Source organism: Loxodonta africana, chromosome 16 (genome assembly GCF_030014295.1).
Source record: "Loxodonta africana isolate mLoxAfr1 chromosome 16, mLoxAfr1.hap2, whole genome shotgun sequence".
Lineage (NCBI taxonomy): Eukaryota > Metazoa > Chordata > Mammalia > Proboscidea > Elephantidae > Loxodonta > Loxodonta africana.
In genome coordinates this window covers 4,916,443-4,934,455 of record NC_087357.1, presented here as the reverse complement: position 1 = coordinate 4,934,455, position 18,013 = coordinate 4,916,443, and the positions used below count along the sequence as shown (strand labels likewise).

General features: G+C 44.7%; 1 protein-coding gene across 1 annotated transcript in view; it reads right to left on the bottom strand.

The window, feature by feature from the left end:
* Positions 1 to 18,013, bottom strand: part of TCERG1L (transcription elongation regulator 1 like) — a 246,313-nt gene that overhangs the window by 30,517 nt on the left and 197,783 nt on the right. Inside the window, exon 8 of the mRNA XM_064269162.1 lies at positions 16,647 to 16,716. Coding sequence (XP_064125232.1) covers positions 16,647 to 16,716 — 70 coding nt within the window. The remainder of the gene's footprint in view (positions 1 to 16,646; positions 16,717 to 18,013) is intronic.

The following is an 18,013-nucleotide window of genomic DNA, read 5'->3' as shown; positions in this document are numbered from 1 at the left end:
TAAGTACTCCTTAATTGGGTGTATTTATCTGTCATTTTCATCTTGTTGGGCCTTTTTCAGTCTAGATAGCTGGATAAACACTTGGCCCTTTTAAGTTAACTGACTTTCCTCCTGTCATATTAAGACTGTTCTGCTTTGACAGAAATCACTTCATGAGAAATCACTCAACTGGATCTTGTTAGTTTACCTCATCTGTGTTTTGCCCACACACAATCATCGTCTCCTGGTTTCTCCCTGCCCTCGGAGTCAGCCTCTACTCATGGCTCGTCTCTCTTCTCCAGGAACAATGCCCCCACTGTTTCCCCCCCATCACTGTGGTATGAAGGTTGCCCTTTGGTCTACTCTAACCTTCTCTACCTGCCCTATTCAAGCTGGGCACATCTACAGTAGAAGTCATAATCAGATTGAACGGGGTGAAGCTGTTATTTATCACAAACAAACGTGAGGCAAATTCATTCTTCCTCACGGGAACCTCTGATTTCTATAAATTTATACCTCAAGGGTTTATAGAATGAGCCAAGATTTTCAGTAATCAGTCTTGTGAAGAAAGTGAGGAGGTTGGTATGAAATGCACTCCACTGCTTGAGGGTGTCTCTGTACCCCTGGGTGACATGCATCAGATCCTCTGGCAAACCAGAGTCACTCAATAAATATGGATTAACTTGATTGGATTAAAAGATTCCTGAAGATAGACCCACTTTCTGGAAAAGAAACAAATTGGTAGAGCATTCCAGTGAGTGCCAGAAATGGGAGCTACACATGGTTCATTTCACAGCCCCTCAGGCACACCTGGCATAAAATATCCAATGACTTAAGAAAATACATTTCAACTTGAAATAGCTTCAGCAATTTCAGGAGTCATAGCTGTAACTTGAGCCATGGTTTCTAGGTTTCTGAAGATCAGTTGCTCACCACTGGGGGAAGGGAAGCTGACTTGGGGAGAAGCAATAGCAGTCATACCTCTCAAAATGTACAACACCCTGGACCACGGTGGCCGGTGGGATAGGAAGAGTCCTGGGGTATGAAATTCCCTGAATTCCATTAAAAAAAAGAGTGTTCAAAAGTCAGAAGGAGATCTAAGTGCAAACGGTTAATGCGCTTGGCTGCTAAAGAAAGGTTGGTGGTTCAGGCCCACCCAGAAGCGCCTTGGAAGAAAGGCCCGGTGATCTACTTCTGAACAATAAGCCATCGAAAACCTTATGGACCACAATGCTCCAATCCACAACTGATCATGAGAATGGCTCAGGACTGGGTGATGTTTCATTCTATTCTGCATGGCATTGCATGAGTTGAGACCAACTTCATGGCAGCTAACAGCAACAACAACAAACTGGAAGGAGAACTCTGCCTGTCCACCCACCTCACAGAGACAACTTCCCCTGTGTCTCTGCACCACACAGAAGAATGTGATATATGAATCTCACTATTAACGGTGATGAAGGATCTGCCCTCACAGAAACACATGGGTTTCATAATCTCTTTGGAAGGGAAAATAAATGCCAAGGAATACCTATGTTTCAGTCTAACAAGACACATTGCCACTTGCCCACTCCATCTTCACACAGGCGGATGTCGCGTGGTGTCCCACACAGGATGCCCTGATGACATGCAGCCCAGACGCGATGCCATTTATAGACCCACAGTCCTCTCTACAGAACCGCATGATCCACTAAGATTATGAATTATGTACACAGAACAACTTACAAGGGAAGTGGCCATGAATAATCTTTTTGCCACGCATGTAGACAACCACAAAGAGTCAATGCACTCTGCAGCCCATGGAGTCACCCAGAAGAAGACAATGCGCTCCACAGTCAACAGAGTTACCCAGGAGATGATGTGCTCAACAGCCCATGGAGTTACCCAGGAGGAGACAATGTGCTTCACAGCCCATGGAGTTACCTAGAAGGAGACAATGTGCTCCACAGCCAACAGAGTTACCCAGAAGGAGACAATGTGCTCCACAGCCCACGGAGTTACCCAGGAGACAACGTGCTCCACAGCCAACAGAGTTACGCAGAAGAATACAATGCACTCTATAGCCCATGGAGTTACCCAGAAGGAGACAATGTACTCCAAAGCCCATGGAGATACCCAAAAGGAGACAATGTGCTCCACAGCCAGTGGAGTTACCCAGAAGGACACAAAGTGCTCCACAGCCCATGGGGTTACCCAGAAGGAAATAATGCGTTCCACAGCCCATGGAGTTACCCAGAAGGAGACAATGCGCTGCACAGCCCATGGAGTTACCTAGAAGGAGACAATGTGCTCCACAGCCCATGGAGTTTCCCAGAAGGAGACAATGTGCTCCACAGTCCAAAGAGTTACCCAGAAGGAGACAATGTGCTTCACAGCCCAGTGAGTTTCCCAGAAGGAGACCATACACTCCATAGTCAATGAGGTTACTCAGAAAGGGGCCTGGGACCCTGGCACTGACACTGGAGTCCAGAGAATGCCATGGTTATTTTGGGACAATGGAACACTATCGCTTTAGAACAACTGTAATTTGGAGCCCACGTACATTATGACATTATTTTACAGCATTTTCAAAGCAATGCTCTCACCTTCTCAGCAGTTAATTTGTCTGGGGCTGTAGAAATAATGCCTGCAGAAACTAGGAGCACACCTAAAGCTTTGTGGGGAGCACAGCGTGGTATGCCTCCTTCCTGGTGAACGATCGCTGACCAGGATTGCCTTTGCACTTGGAATGGCAGTTTTCTGATTGTAAAGGGAGCATTTCCTTCCTTCTCTTCCTGAAGTCGGCTCCGTCCACGGGTGGGCTTGGCTGTGGCAGGGTCTTGGGGAGCTGGCTGCACAGTCTCTGTACGCAGCATGACAAGCGTTGCGTGATGTTTACTGAAAGCTGCCACTGTACTGCTGTGTTTGTCATTCGATGGCGTTGGGCTTCTTTTGCTCTTGGAGGGGCCTGCCTGGCCCTGGCAGCCCCAGGTGAGCAGCAGAACCCCAGGGGGATAGGTCATAAGCTGTACACCTCTGGAGGCACCTTAGAGTCATGTCTGGGTGTGGAGGTGTGAAGACTCCTCGTGTCCCTCCTGACTTCAGACCAAGTAGCCTGAAAATCGCTGAAGTCCCAGCCCTGTCCAGGGGAGGTGTGCTGGCTATACTGTGGCCACCTTAGTTTGCTGAGAGGACAGTAGCAGAGGTCATACCCAGTACGGCAGGGAAATGGCTCCAAGAGGCACTTCTTGCTGCTCCCACACAGCTGGGTCGTCGGCAGAAGCTGTGGTTAGCACCTTCCATGCTTTGTGCTGTGCGTGACTGCTAGGAAGTTCCCTACTCTTCTTTATGAAGTCAGCTTTACCACTAAAGCCCGAAACCAGCAACTGGGGATCCCCAAAGTTTATAAAACATGGCAATAAGCAATATTCCAAGCCAAGAGGTTTCTTTTGGTGACCACAGAACCGGGACCCTATGCCAAATGGCTTAGAAAGGTAAATATGTTTCCAAAGCCATTCTGCCAATAAGTGAAAACGCAAAAGAGCTATTTCACTCTTTGATATTACGAAAAGCCACTAATTTATCAGAAACCCCGGGCTCATCAACTGGCAGAACCTGGCAGCCTCTGAAGGGGTGAGAAGCCATACATAGTGATCGCAATTTTGTCTCTAATGTGTTTTGTGGATAATTTCATTCTGATTATTAAACAAAATGACACAGTTTTGCTGAGTCCCTGAAATAATTCAATTGGATGATTAGAAATAAATCCTAAGTTCTTAAAATAGACAGCACGTTGGCAAACCAGGTCTGAACTATAAAAAGGGCTACACATCAGAAACTGGCAGAAACTCCCGGCAATGCACAAAAAGGGGGAAACAGAACAATTAATCAATTTTCTGGTCCCAGGGAAGGTGTAACACCATGCATCATGAACGAGTTCCATTAAATAGTAAATAACAAGCTATTTCAAATGGCAGTCACCAGGTAGTTGAAAATATTTTTGTAATATGAAAACTTGTCATTGTGACATATTTCTCCTCCCAGGCAATTTTAGGAAAAGAATCATTGGGGCCTGAATTATTTGCACAATTGATTCAATTCTGCCTTTGCATTCCCAGTATGAATGTCCAGAGTGTGTATCGCTTGAGCTGGGGTCCTCGGAGAGGCAGGGAGCAGAGAGACTGGGATCCCAAAACAACCTTCATCATAGTAGATTTCCTCGTTCCCTAAGCACCCTAACATGGCTGCTGATGAGTCATACAGTGTGGGGGAAAAAATTATATTGTTTACACAAAAAAAGACAGGTCAAAATTGTCCGATCTCAGCAGGCCCTGTGGAGTCCCTGTCCTCTTACCACACATGCCAGAGTCTACTACACAAAAACACATCACAGCAGTTAGGAGGTCGAGGGAGAGGTGAACATTTCGCCCATAACCTTCCCAAAGATGGATAAAAATGACCATCGTGGTTCAACCAGCCTGGAACGAGTAGGTCTGTGCGAGGGACATGTAGATGGGGCTGTGGAGAGAGGTCGTTTTTCAATGTGGCCTTGGACAACTCTGGAGACATGGGGCAATCGGGACGCATCCAAACAAACAGGCACAATTTTTGTCAACTCGCTTATTACAAATGCATGAGACTTGATGGGAAGTGCTAGATCCTCAGCCAGCTGCATTACCACCGTTCAGGCGTTTTCCTCCGCGATCTCAATGGGAGGAAAAAGCTGCCTACAGATGACGACAACGCGTGGAGCTTCTGGTAAACCTGGAGGGAAGGCAAACCATCGCTCCCTTGGGAAGCCCTGTGTGCCTGAATGTTTTCTTCTCATCCGGCAACCCGCAGCATAGAAATGAGCAGAGAAACACACAGTTGCCGAAACTGGGGTAGCGTCACGCAAAACATCCGCATTTGTTTCAAAGTTAGTTTTCAGTTATGGATGTCGTTCAGATGATTAAAGCCAAATTAATGTTTTAATGTCATTCAAACATCAACTGTGCCAAACCCCAGGCCAGTCCCACAGGACAGGGAGTGAAGATTGAAACTGGGCGATGTAGGCAGACGTCCCAGTTACTGTAGATGCAGCCAAGTGTTCCTCTTACGCAATTCAAAATTCACCAAATAACCACAAGCTTTCCATTTCATTTGTGTCTCTGGAAACTCATCTTTTTGTAAATATGTTGTTGTTGTTAGGTGCCATCGAGTGGGTTTCGACTAATAACAACCCCACGTACAACAGAACAAAAGACTGCCTGGTCCTGTACCATCCTCACAATTGTTGCTATGTGTGAACCCACTGTGGCAACCACTGTATCAGTCCATCTCATTGAGCGTTTTCCTGTTTCGATGACCCTCTACCCTACCAAGTATGATGTCCTTCTCCAGGGATTGGTCCCTCCTGATAACATGTCCAAAGTACTTGAGATAAGGTCTCGCCATCTTTGCTTCCAAGGAGCATGCTGGCTATATTTCTTCCAAAACAGTTTTGTTTGTTCTTCTGGCAATCCGTGGTATATTCAATATTCTTCTCCAACAACATAATTTAAAGGGGTCAGCTCTTCTTTGGTCTTCCTTATTGATTGTCCAGCTTTCCCACGCATACAAGACTATTGAAAACACCATGGTTTGGATCAAGTGCACCTTAGTCTTCAAAGTGACATCTTTGCTTTTTAACTCTTTAAAGAGGTCTTTTGCAGCAGATTTGCCCACTGCAATGTGTGTTTTCATTTCTTGACTGCTCCTTCCATAGGTGTTGATGGTGGATCTAAGAAAAATAAAATCCTTAACAACTTCAATCTTTTCTCTGTTTATCATGTTGTTGCTTATTGGTTCAGTTGTGAGGATTTTTGTTTTCTTTATGTTGAGGTGTAATGCATACTGAAGGCTGTAGTCTTTGATCTTCATTAGTAAGTGCTTCAAGTCCTCTTCACTTTCAGCAAGCAAAGTTGTGCCATCTGCATATCACAGGTTGTTAATGAGTCTTCCTCCAATCTTCTTTTATTTTAAAATAATTTTTATTGTGCTTTAAGTGAAAGTTTACAAATCAAGTCAGTCTCTCACACAAAAACGTCTATACACCTTGCTACACACTCCCAATTACTCTCCCCTTAATGAGACAGCCCGCTCTCTCCCTCCACTTTCTCTTTTGGTATCCTTTTTGCCAGCTTCTAACACCCTCCACCCTCTCATCACCCCTCCAGGCAAGAGATGCCAACATAGTCTCAAGTGTCCACCTGATCCAAGAAGCTCACTCCTCACCAGCATCCCTCTCCAACCCGTTGTCCAGTCCAATCCATGTCTGAAGAGTTGGCTTCGGGAATGGTTCCTGTCCTGGGCCAACAGAAGGTCTGGGGGCCACGACCACTGGGGTCCTTCTAGTCCCAGTCAGACCATTAAGTCTAGTCTTATGAGAATTTGGGGTTTGCATCCCACTGCTCTCCTGCTCCCTCAGGGGTTCTATGTTGTGTTCCCTGTCAGGGCTGTCACCGGTTGTAGCCGGGCATCATCTAGTTCTTCTGGTCTCAGGATGATGTAGTCGCTGGTTCATATGGCCCTTTCTGCCTCTTGGGCTCATAATCGCCTTGTGTCCTTGGTGTTCTTCATTCTCCTTTGATCCAGGTGGGTTGAGACCAATTGATGCATCTTAGATGGCTGCTTGCTAGCGTTTAAGACGCCAGACGCCACTCTCCAAAGTGGGATGCAGAATGTTTTCTTAATAGATTTTATTATGCCAATTGACTTAGATGTCCCCTGAAACCATGGTCCCCAGACCCCTGCCCCTGCTACGCTGGCCTTCGAAGCTTTCAGTTTATTCAGGAAACTTCCTTGCTTTTGGTTTGGTCCAATTGTGCTCACCTCCCCTGTATTCTGTGCTGTCTTTTCCCTTCACCTAAAGTAGTTCTTATCTACTATCTAATTAGTAAATGCCCCTTTCCCATCCTCACTCCCTCCCCCCTTTCGAAACCACAAAAGAATGTTTTCTTCTCAGTTTAACCTATTTCTCAAGTTCTTATAATAGTGGTCTTATACAATATTTGTCCTTTTGCAACTGACTAATTTCACTCAGCATAATGCCTTCCAGGTTCCTCCATACTATGAAATGTTTCACAGATTCCTCACTGTTCTTTATCGATGCGTAGAGTTCCATTGTGTGACTATACCATAATTTATTTACCCATTCATCCATTCATGGGCACCTTGGTTGCTTCCATGTTTTTGCTATTGTAAACAGTGCTGCAATAAACGTGGGTGTGCATATATCTGTTCGTGTAAAGGCTCTTATTTCTCTAGGATATATTCCAAAGAGTGGGATTGCGGGATCCTATGGTAGTTATATTTCTAACTTTTTAAGGAAGCACCAAATCGATTTCCAAAGTGGTTGTACCATTTGACATTCCCACCAGCAGTGTAGAAGTGTTCCAATCTTTCCACAGCCTCTCCAACGTTTATTCTTTTGTGTTTTTTGGATTAATGCCAGCCTTGTTGGAGTGAGATAAAACCTCATTGTAGTTTTGATCTGCAATTTCTCTAATGGCTAATGATCGTGAACATTTCCTCATATATCTGTTAGCTGCCTGAATTCTTTAGTGAAGTGTCTATTCACATCTTTTGCCCATTTTTTAATTGGGTTATTTGTCTTTTTGTAGTTGAGCTTTTGCAGTAATCATGTAGATTTTAGACATCAGGCACTGATCAGAAATGTCATAGCTAAAAACTTTTTCCCAGTCTGTAAGTAGTCTTTTTACTCTTTTGGTGAAGTCTTTGGGTGAGCATAGGTGTTTGATTTTTAGGAGCTCCCAGTTATCTAGTTTTTCTTCTACATTCTTTATAATGTTTTCTGTACTGTTTATGCCATGTATTAGGGCTCCTAACGTCATCCCTATTTTTTCTTCCGTGATCTTTATCGTTTTAGGTTTTATATTTAGGTCTTTGATCCATTTTGAGTTAATTTCTGTGCATGGAGTGAGGTATGGGTCTTGTTTCATTTTTTTGCAGGTGGATATTCAGTTATGCCAGCACCATTTGTTAAAAAGACTGTCTTTTCCCCATTTAACTGTTTTGGGGCCTTTGTCAAATATCAACTGCTCATATGTGGATGGATTTATGTCTGGATTCTCAATTCTGTTCCATTGGTCCATGTATCTGTTGTTGTACCAGCACCAGGCTGTTTTCACTACTGTGCTGGTATAATAGGTTCTAAAATCAGGTAAAGTAAGGCCTCCCAGTTTGTTCTTCCTTTTCAGTAATGCCTTATTTATCTGGGGCCTCTTTCCCTTCCATATGAAGTTGGTGATTTGATTCTCCATCTCCTGAAAGAATGTCCTTAGGATTTGGATCAGAATTGCGTTAAATGTATAGATCGCTTTTCATAGAATGGACATTTTTATAATGTTAAGTCTTCCTATCCATGAGCAAGGCATGTTCTTCCACTTACGGAAGTCTCTTTAGGTTTCTTGCAGAAGCGTACTGTAATTTTGTGTGTGTGTGTGTGTGTGTAAGGCTTTTACATTTCTGGTAAGATTTATTCCTAAGTATTTTATGTTCTTGGGGGCTACTGTAAATGGCATTGATTTGGTGATTGCCTCTTCGATGTTCTTTTTGTTGGTGTAGAGGAATCCAACAGATTTTTGTATGTTTATCTTGTATCCCGATACTCTGCTGAACTCTTCTATTAGTTTCAGTAGTTTTCTGGAGGATTCCTTAGGGTTTTCTGTGTATAAGATCATGTCATCTGCAAATAGGGATACTTTTACTTCTTCCTTGCCAATCTGGATGCCCTTTATTTCTTTATCTAGCCTAATTGCTCTGGCTAGAACTTCCAGCACAATGCTGAATATGAGTGGTGATAAAGCTCATCTTTGTCTGGTTCCCTATCTCAATGGGAATGTTTTCAGGCTCTCTCCATTTAGGGTGATGTTGGCTGTTGGCTTTCTATAAATGCCCTTTATTATGTTGAGGAATTTTCCTTCTATTCTTATTTTGCTGAGAGTTTTTATCATGAATGATTGTTGAACTTTGTCAAATGCGTTTTCTGCATCAACTGATAAAATCATGTGATTCTTGTCTTTTGTTTTACATTAATTGTTTTGCTAATGTTGAACCATCCCTGCATACCTGGTATAAATCCCACTTGGTCATTGTGAATTATTTTTTTGATATGTTGTTGAATTCTATTGGCTAGAATTTTGTTGAGGATTTTTGCATCCACATTCATGAGGGATATAGGTCTGTAATTTTCTTTTCTTGTGGTGTCTTTACCTGGTTTTGCTATCAGGGATATGGTGGCTTCATAGAATGAATTTCGGAGTATTCTGTCCTTTTCTATGCCCTGAAATACCTTTAGTAGTAGCGGTGTTAACTCTTCTCTGAAAGTTTGGTAGAACTCTGCAGTGAAGCCGTCTGGACCAGGGTTTTTTTTTTTGTTGAGAGTCTTTCGGTTACCTTTTCAATCTCTTCCTTTGTTATGGGTCTACTTAGTTGCTCTGCCTCTGTTTGTGTTAGCTTAGGTAGGTAGTGTGTTTCTAGGAATTCATCCATTTCTTCTAGGTTTTCAAATTTGTTTGAGTATACTTTTTCACAGTAATCTGATATGACTCTTTTAATTTCAGTTGGGTCTGTTGTAATATTGTCCATCTCATTTCTTATTCGGGTTATTTGCTTCCTCTCCTGTTTTTCTTTTGTCAGTTTGGCCAGTGGTTTATCAATTTTTTTTTTTTTCCAAAAAACCAGCTTTTCGTCTTGCTAATTCTTTCAATTGTTTTCCTCTTTTCTGTTTCATTTAGTTCAGCTCTGATTTTTATTATTTGTTTTCTTCTGGTGCCTGTGGGTTTCTTTTGTTGCTCTGTTTCTATTTGTTCAAGTTATAGGGATAATTCTTTGATTTGGGCCCTTTCTTCTTTTTGGATGTGTGCATTTATTGATAGAAATTGGCCTCTGAGCATCGCTTTTGCTGTGTCCCAAAGGTTCTCATAGGAAGTGTTTTCATTCTCATTGGATTCTCTGAATTTCTTTACTCCATCCCTAATGTCTTCTATAATCCAGGCTTTTTTGAGCAGGGTATTGTTCAGTTTCCAAGTGTTTGATTTCTTTTCCCTGCTTTTCCTGTTATTGATTTCCACTTTTATGGCCTTATGGTCAGAGAAGATGCTTTGTAATATTTCAATGTTTTGGATTCTGCTAAGGCTTGCTTTATGACCTAATATGTGGTCTATTCTAGAGAATGTTCCATGTGCACTAGAAAAGAAAGTATACTTGGTTGTTGTTGGGTGGAGTGTTCTGTATATGTCTACGAGGTCAAGTTGGTTGATTTTGGCATTCAGATCTTCCATGTCTGTTTTGAGCTTCTTTCTGGATGTCCTGTCCTTCACAAAGTGGTGTGTTGAAGTCTCCTACTATTATTGTGGAGCTGTCTATCTCCCTTTTCAATGCTGATAGAGTTTGTTTTATGTTTTTGGGTATCTTGCAGCCCTGTCATTGGGTGCATAACTATTTAATACGGTTATATCTTCTTGGTGTACTGTCCCTTTAATCATTATATAGTGTCCTTCCTTATCCTTTCTGATGGATCTAACTTTAAAGTCTATTTTGTCAGACATTAATATTGCCACTCCTGCTCTTTTTTGATTGTTGTTTGCTTGATATATTTTTTCCAGCCTTTGAGTTTTAGTTTGTTTGTGTCTCTAAGTCTAATGTGTGTCTCTTATAGGCAGCATAAAGACGGATCTTGCTTTTTAATGCATTATGCCACTCTCTGTCTCTTTACTAGTGCATTTAGTCCATTTACATTTAGGGTAATTATGCATAGGTATGAATTTAGTGCTATCATTTTGATGTCTTTTTTGGTGTGTTGACAGTTTCTTTTTCCCACTTGATTTTCTGTACTGAGTAGATTTTCTTTATATATTGTCCTTTCATATTTGCTGTTGTTGATTTTGTTTCTGCTGAGTCTGTATTTTTCCCTTGTATTTTATTTTGATGAGTAGGATAGTTTGTGTCCTTCGTGGTTACCTTATTATTTACCCCTATTTTTCCAAATTTAAAACTAACTTTTATTTCTTTGTATCGCCGCATCTTCCTCTCCATGTGGAAGATGTATGATTACATTTCTTAGTCCCTCTTTATTATTTTAATGTTTTCTTTTTTTATATAATAACATTGCCATTACCCTGTGTTGGGCTTTTTTTTTTTTTTTTTAATCTTGCTTTGTGTTTTTGGGTTTCCCTGTCTGGGTTGACTTCTGGTTGCTCTGCCCAGTGTTCCAGTCTTGGATTGATACCTGATATTATTGATTTTCAAACCAAAGACCTCCCTTTAGTATTTCTTGTAGTTTGGGTTTGGTTTTTATGAATTCCCTAAACTTCCGTTTATCTGGAAATGTCTTAATCGCACCTTCATAGTTAAGAGAAAATTTTGATGGATATATGATTCTTGGCAGGCAATTTTTTCCTTCAATTTTTTAAATATGTCATCCCATTGCCTTCTTGCCTGCGTGGTTTCTGCTGAGTAGTCCGAGTTTATTCTTATTGGCTCTCCTTTGTAGATGGCTTTTTGTTCATCCCTTGCTGCTCTTACAAGTCTCTCTTTATCTTTGGTTTTGGAAAGTTTGATTATAGTATGTCTTGGTGACTTTCTTTTAACATTTACCTTATTTGGAATTCGATGAGCATCTTGGGTAGATATCTTCTCATCTTTCACAATATCACGGAAGTTTTCTGCCAGCAAATATTCAACAGTTCTCTCTGTATTTTCTGTTATCCCTCCCTGTTCTGGTACTCCAATCACTCGTAGGTTATTTCTCTTGATAGAGTCCCACATGATTCTTAAGTTTCCTTCATTTTTTAAAAATTCTTTTATCTGATTTTTCTTCAAATATGTTAGTGCCAAGTGATCTGTCTTCAAATTCAGAAATTCTAGCTTCTACTTGCTTAATTCTGCTCCTCTGACTTTCTATTGAGTTATCTAATTCTGTAATTTTATTGTTAATCTTCTGAATTTCTGATTGTTGTTGGTGTATGGATTTTTCCAGCGTATTAAACTTTTCATTACGTTCCTGAATAATGTTTCTAATTTCTTCGGTTGCTTTATCTGTGTGTTCCTTGGCTTGTTCTGTGCATTGCTTCATTTCCTTCCTGATGTCTTGAAGGGTTCTGTATATTAAACTTTTGTATTCTGCATCTGGTAATTCCAGGAATGCACTTTCATCTAGAAGATCCCTGGGTTCTTTGTTTTGAGAGCCTGTTGAGGTGGTCATGGTCTGTTTCTTTATGTCACTTGATATTGACTGTTGTCTCCAAGCCATCTAGAAGTTATTGTATTAGTTTATGCTTGCTTACTGTGTTGTAGCTGCTTGTTTTGTTTTGTTTTGGTATACCCCTATGGGTTGCTTCAGTGAGCTAGCTTGATTATTTTCACCTTTGGAGCTCTGGTGTCTTGTCCCCAGCTGGCTAGAGCTATTATCAGGTATATCAGTCTAGGAGTCCATTCAGTTTTCTTGTATGAATTCAGGTAGCTGATATCAAGTGTGTGGTACAGGCTCTGTCCTACAGTCTTAGAGGGGCAGGGGTGATTGGCATATATACCAGTATCTGATTGCAGCAGGGAGTCATGCTGTAAACAAGGCAGGGGGGTGAGAACCAACCCCCAAGTGTCTGTGAGGAAAACGTGTCTGTGTTCCCTAGAGCATGCTGGTGGGTGGGTTCTGCAGAGGGGCCATGGGCACCCAAAGTTTTTGGTTGTAAGGACTGAGAGGTACCAGTTGTCTTTGGACCCCTATTGCGGGTGGCTGGGTGACCTGAGTGGAGCTACCAGTCCTTAGGTCCCTGATGTGGGTAGGTGAGGGCCTTGTTTAATAGGCAAAGAAATGTCAAACGTCAAACACCCACCTCTCCACCACAGAGCTGAAATGGTTGGAGTTTGTCAACAAGGGCCTATTCTCCCGAAATAGGCCCACACAGGTCCACGCAGAAGGGAAAGGTGCTCAAGGTCCACGGACAGCTTATGCCTGGACAGGAGCTGCTTCTGTCCTGAACTCCTCCGGTTAATGGAGCTAGCAAATTATCTTTTTCCCCCAGTTGAAAATTTTTCCTTCCCCAAGGCCGAGAGGATGGCTCTAGGTACTCACTAGGGTCTACCTCAGGCCTAGGGATTCAGCTGCTGATGCCGGCTTGGGGGTGGGGAGGCGCGGTAAAATATACGGAAGTACTTAGCTTTTGCCAAGAGCGCCATTGACCTCAGGTTCCAGACATGTGAGTGGGCTGTGTGGCTGGCTGCTTCTCCCTGAGGAAACTGCTGCCAAACGCTAGGACCAGCCCGCCTCTGCTGCTGCCGCTGCCACCACAGGTCCAGGAATGGTGCCTGAGGGCTCCCCGTAATTCAGGTCCAGTAACTCCTCTCCGCTTCTGAATGGTCTCTTCCTTCCCCTGCCCCTCAGTTTGTTGTCTACGCTTGCCTTTGATGCTCAGGGCTCCCAGCTTGTCACAAATATACTCCTTTCACTTGTTTTTGGGGGGTCTTTGTTGTAAAGAGGGCTCGATGGAAGTGTCTGTCTATTCCGCCATCTTGGCTCTGCCTCCTCTTCCTCCAATCTTGATGCCTCATTCTTCTTTATATAGTCCAGCTTCTTGGATTATTTGCTCAGCATATGCATTGAATATGTATGGTGAAAGGATACAACCCTGATGCACATCTTTCCTGACTTTAAACCATTCAGTATCCCCTTGTTCTGTTTGAACAACTGTCTCTTGGTCTATTTACAGATTCCTCATGAGTGCTATTAAGTGTTCTGGAATTCCTATTCTTTGCAATGTTATCCGTAATTTGTTATGGTACACACAGTCAAATGCCCTTGCATAATCAATACAACACAGATAAAAATTTTTCTGGTATTCTCTGCTGAGATGCATCTGACATCAACAATGATATCTCTCGTTCCCCGTTCTCTTCTGAATCCAGCTTCAATTTCTGGCAGTTCCCTGATGACATACTGTTCCAACTGTATCTGAATTATCTTCAGCAAAATTTTACTTGTGTGTGATATTAATGTTACTGTTTGGTAATTTCCAAATTCTGTTGGATCACCTTTCTTTGGAATGGGCACAAATATGGATATCTTCCAGTCAGTTGGCTGGGTAGCTGTCTTCCAAATTTCTTGGCATAGACAAGTGAGCACCTCTAGTGCTGCATCCGTTTGTTGAAACATCACATATATACATTTATAGATATATAAATGTATCTGTAAATATGTATATCATTAAGTATATATTTATTATATATTACATATGTGTGTATATATATGTGTGTGTGTGTGTGTATATATACACACACACACACACACACACACATACGTATATAGTCAAAGATCAGCAGAGGCTGACCTAGCCAATATCCATGGTCTGAACATAAAAACAAGGAACAGGTACCCTCTTCCTTTCCTCAGAACCTTTGACTGCTATCACTGTTCTCTCTCTTCCATAGGCCATACAAGTATCTTTGACCCCCAAAAGCCACTCTCTAAGGAGGTTTCAGGGAGCAAGAAAACAGAGGCTGTGAGATTGGACCTAGGTCTTCCTAACTCCACAACCCACAGGTACCCCCAGGACCTGGCAAAGGCAACCACGGGTCTCCTGCACACAGCTGTTGGCTGGTGGGATGCATCCTAGGTCAGGGAGCAGGACCTAGGGTACAGTCACACCTGAAGCAGGAGTCCAGGGAGGAGGCGGTAACCTGGGAGGAGGAGGCGCCCACCTCCCACCTGGACCACCTCCCTGTCTTGGAAGAGACGGTTCTCCCTGCCCTGCTTGGTGCCTGGCTGGCTACCACTCAAAATGGAAATACAGCCATGCCCCCGTGAGCACAGCTGATTTTAAAAAGAGTGTGCATGGTGGGGAAAAAGCCCAAAGGTACCAACATAAAAGGCTCTAATAAACCCACACAGGTCTAACTCCTCGGGTTTGTTGTTCCTGGATGTTCATCTGGAGGGAAGAGCTACCACCCCAGCGATCAGGCCACCCACTGTCCCCACTCCTGTCTTCTACCTTGTTTTCCACACTATCCTTGCCAAGAAGTCATAGGGCAAAGGAGCAAAAAGGTGAAACTGGGATGCTGATTCTTCATTATTGAAAAAATAAGTATTGCATCTTTGAAGGCACTTTTAGGAAGAAAAAAAATACACACAATGCCAACGTTCTTGACGGGAAGGATAACTGCGTTTGGATTCTTGCCATTGGCCTCGGCTGCCCCCACGATAGGGACAGAGACACAGATCAGTGGAGTCACCCAGTTCTGAGGGGAGAGTGCGGTAGGACTCGGGCTATAGGAACGTCCCTTAGAGGCAGCTTATGAAATGTCCCTCCACTGATTTCTCCCCACCTTCCTCTGCCGAGGATGGGCACTCCCAGCAGCTATTTCACCGTCCATCTCCCTCCGTAGGGGAGCTTAGACTCATACATCCAGAATTTTACCCCACTACGAAGGAACTGGTGGCATAGTGGTTAAGAGCTTGACTGCTAACCAAAAGGTCGGCAGTTCAAATCCACCAGCTGCTCCTTGGAAACCCGATGGGGCAGTTCTCCTCTGTCCTATAGGGTCGCTATGAGTTGGAATTAACTCGATGACAATGGGTTTGGCTTTTGGTTAGTTAAGAGGGAATAGGAGTCCCTGGATGGTGCAATTGGTTAACATGTTCAGGTGGTCACGGAAAGGTTGGAGGTTCGAGTTCACCCAGAGGTGCCTCGGAAGAAAGGCCTGGTGATCTACTTCTGAAAAATCAGCCACTGAAAAGCCTGTGGAGCGCAGTTCTGCTCCGACACATGTGAGGCTGTAGTGAGGCGACTCAACAGCAACAATTTTCTTTGTTTTTTTGTGAAAGAAAAACAGTCCGAGGGCCTGAGGAGAGGAGTAACAGAGGAAGACTGAGCCGCTTGGCTTGTGGGGGAAGGAGGCCTCCCCCCGCGTGGCGGCGTCATAACCACCACAGAAAAACAGCAACAAGCTGCCTTTGAACCGGAGCTTCGCCTTCCTGAAGGAGGCCCGAGGCGGCTACGCAGCCGTCATCCGTGCTTCCTGCCTCAGCCTGAGCCTTGGAACCTCCGCGCCCATTTCACGGGTGAGGACTGGTTTCGGGGTTGGGCTGCTGCTGTTAGGTGCCGCGAGTCGGTTCCGACTCATAGCGACCCCATGTGCAACTGCAGGAAACACTGCCTGGTCCCCCACCATCCTCGCCATCGGCGCTGGGTTGAAGCCCATTGTTGCAGCCACTGTGCCAGGCCATCTCATAAAGGGTCTTTGCCCAAAGTCGCTCAGCAAGCAAGGGGCAGGGCTGGAGCCACAGCCCAGATCCGCCGGCCCCGCGGACCACAGTCTCACCGTGGACGCAGCCCCGCTGCCCACCACACCCGGGCCGCCCACCCCCGCGCCGGCCCACAAGCTCTGCAGGGCTGAGCCTGGGCTCCCTGGGGGGCCGGGGAGCACTGTCCACCGTGTCCGAGGTGCCCTGAGCCACTGGGCACCTGCTTCATGGGGTACTGGGATAGTTACTGGGACAGACTAGAAAAGTCCCAGTTTCCCGGGCCCACTGCCACCTGCTCAGTGGTTTAGTACGTCCTTTTCTCAGAATCAACAGCTCCACCAACCAGCGATCGCGCTTCTCCCTCAACACCACAGAAAGCAGGATGGGAGAAGACGGCGCCACCTACCGGTTCCGCTTGGTTTTCACGTTTTGGTCCCCGCCGCCATCTTCAGAGCTGGACGGGTCGCTGTGATCGGCTGAAAGAAAGTCAGGTGACAGCAGCTGAGGGTCAGCGCTCCTCACTCTGGCAGATCACCGTGAAGGTCTCGCCTTCACTCTGACTTAACAGGAAGCTAAACACAGATTTCTCTTAAAGGCAGACCTCGGATGGGAGCAGCAGCTTTCTCTGGGCACACGCTCTTAGGTTTCAGCAGAGGGGAAACGTGGTTTTGCTTTTCTGGAGGGAGGTTGTTAGCTGCTGCCCGTTTAGAGGTTTTTGGGTAGGCCTTTAGGAGGGACCAGAGGATGCGAATTAAAGGTGGTCATCCACTAAATCCTCCCCTTCCCCCTCAGGACAGGGACCCCTGGGTAAGTCCTTCTATTTCTGACTCAGTTAACTTCATGTGGCTGCTAAGCAAAAGGTTGGAGGTTTGAATCCACCCAGAGGCAACTTGGAAGAAAGGCCTGATGATATACTTTAGAAAAATCAGTCATTGCAAACCCTACAGAGCACAGCTCTACTCCAGCACCTGGGACTGCTGTGACTGGGAGCCTGGACAGCAGCTAGTCCTGCTATTTAACACCTGCCTTCACGTTCTCTAGATGAAGAAAGCAACCTGGGCCTCCCACTCTGCCAGCGCTCTAATGAAAAGGTTGATGACCAACGCGCTCCCTTTGGGTCCTGCTGTTAGCTGTCCTCCTCCACCTCAGTGTCATCAGATTTCTCCTGCATGTGGCACACGCTGCACCCCTGACCACGTGTCTGCTTCTAACAGCCACAGTGATCTGGAAGGCATGGCCCCTCACTGCCATCCGGAGGAGCTGGCCCTGTAAAGGTTTGATGAGCTTTTGGAATGAAAGAGTAAAAAGGCTTATCACGGTTTGGCGTCCGTCTCCAACAGGAAATAGGAAAAACGAGTGTGAAGACAGTTCTAGAACATCACTATTTCCATCCTGACGGGCTGAAAGACTTCCAGACGTCCCCCGCATCACAGCGCCCTCCCGCTCCTCATGCTGCACCTGGCCTCCTTGGAGACCACTTTCTCCTTAGACCTGTTGCAGTGTGGGCAGAGGGGAGGGGGTTGGGCTCTGGAGAACATCCCAGGGACACCCCCAGGCCCACCCCCCTGGGTCCCCATCCTTCCCATGGCCACTCGACTCACATATCCCCAAGGGGTATAGGAACACGGCCCAGGTGAATGTGGAGCCCACAGGTAAGGCACCACCTGCGGCACCCGTGAAGCCCCGAAACCCTCCCCACCTTTCCGTTTATAAACCCTGACCTGTCTCCATAGGCACTTCCTTTGGAATCCTAAGAGCACGCAAGCTACCAGC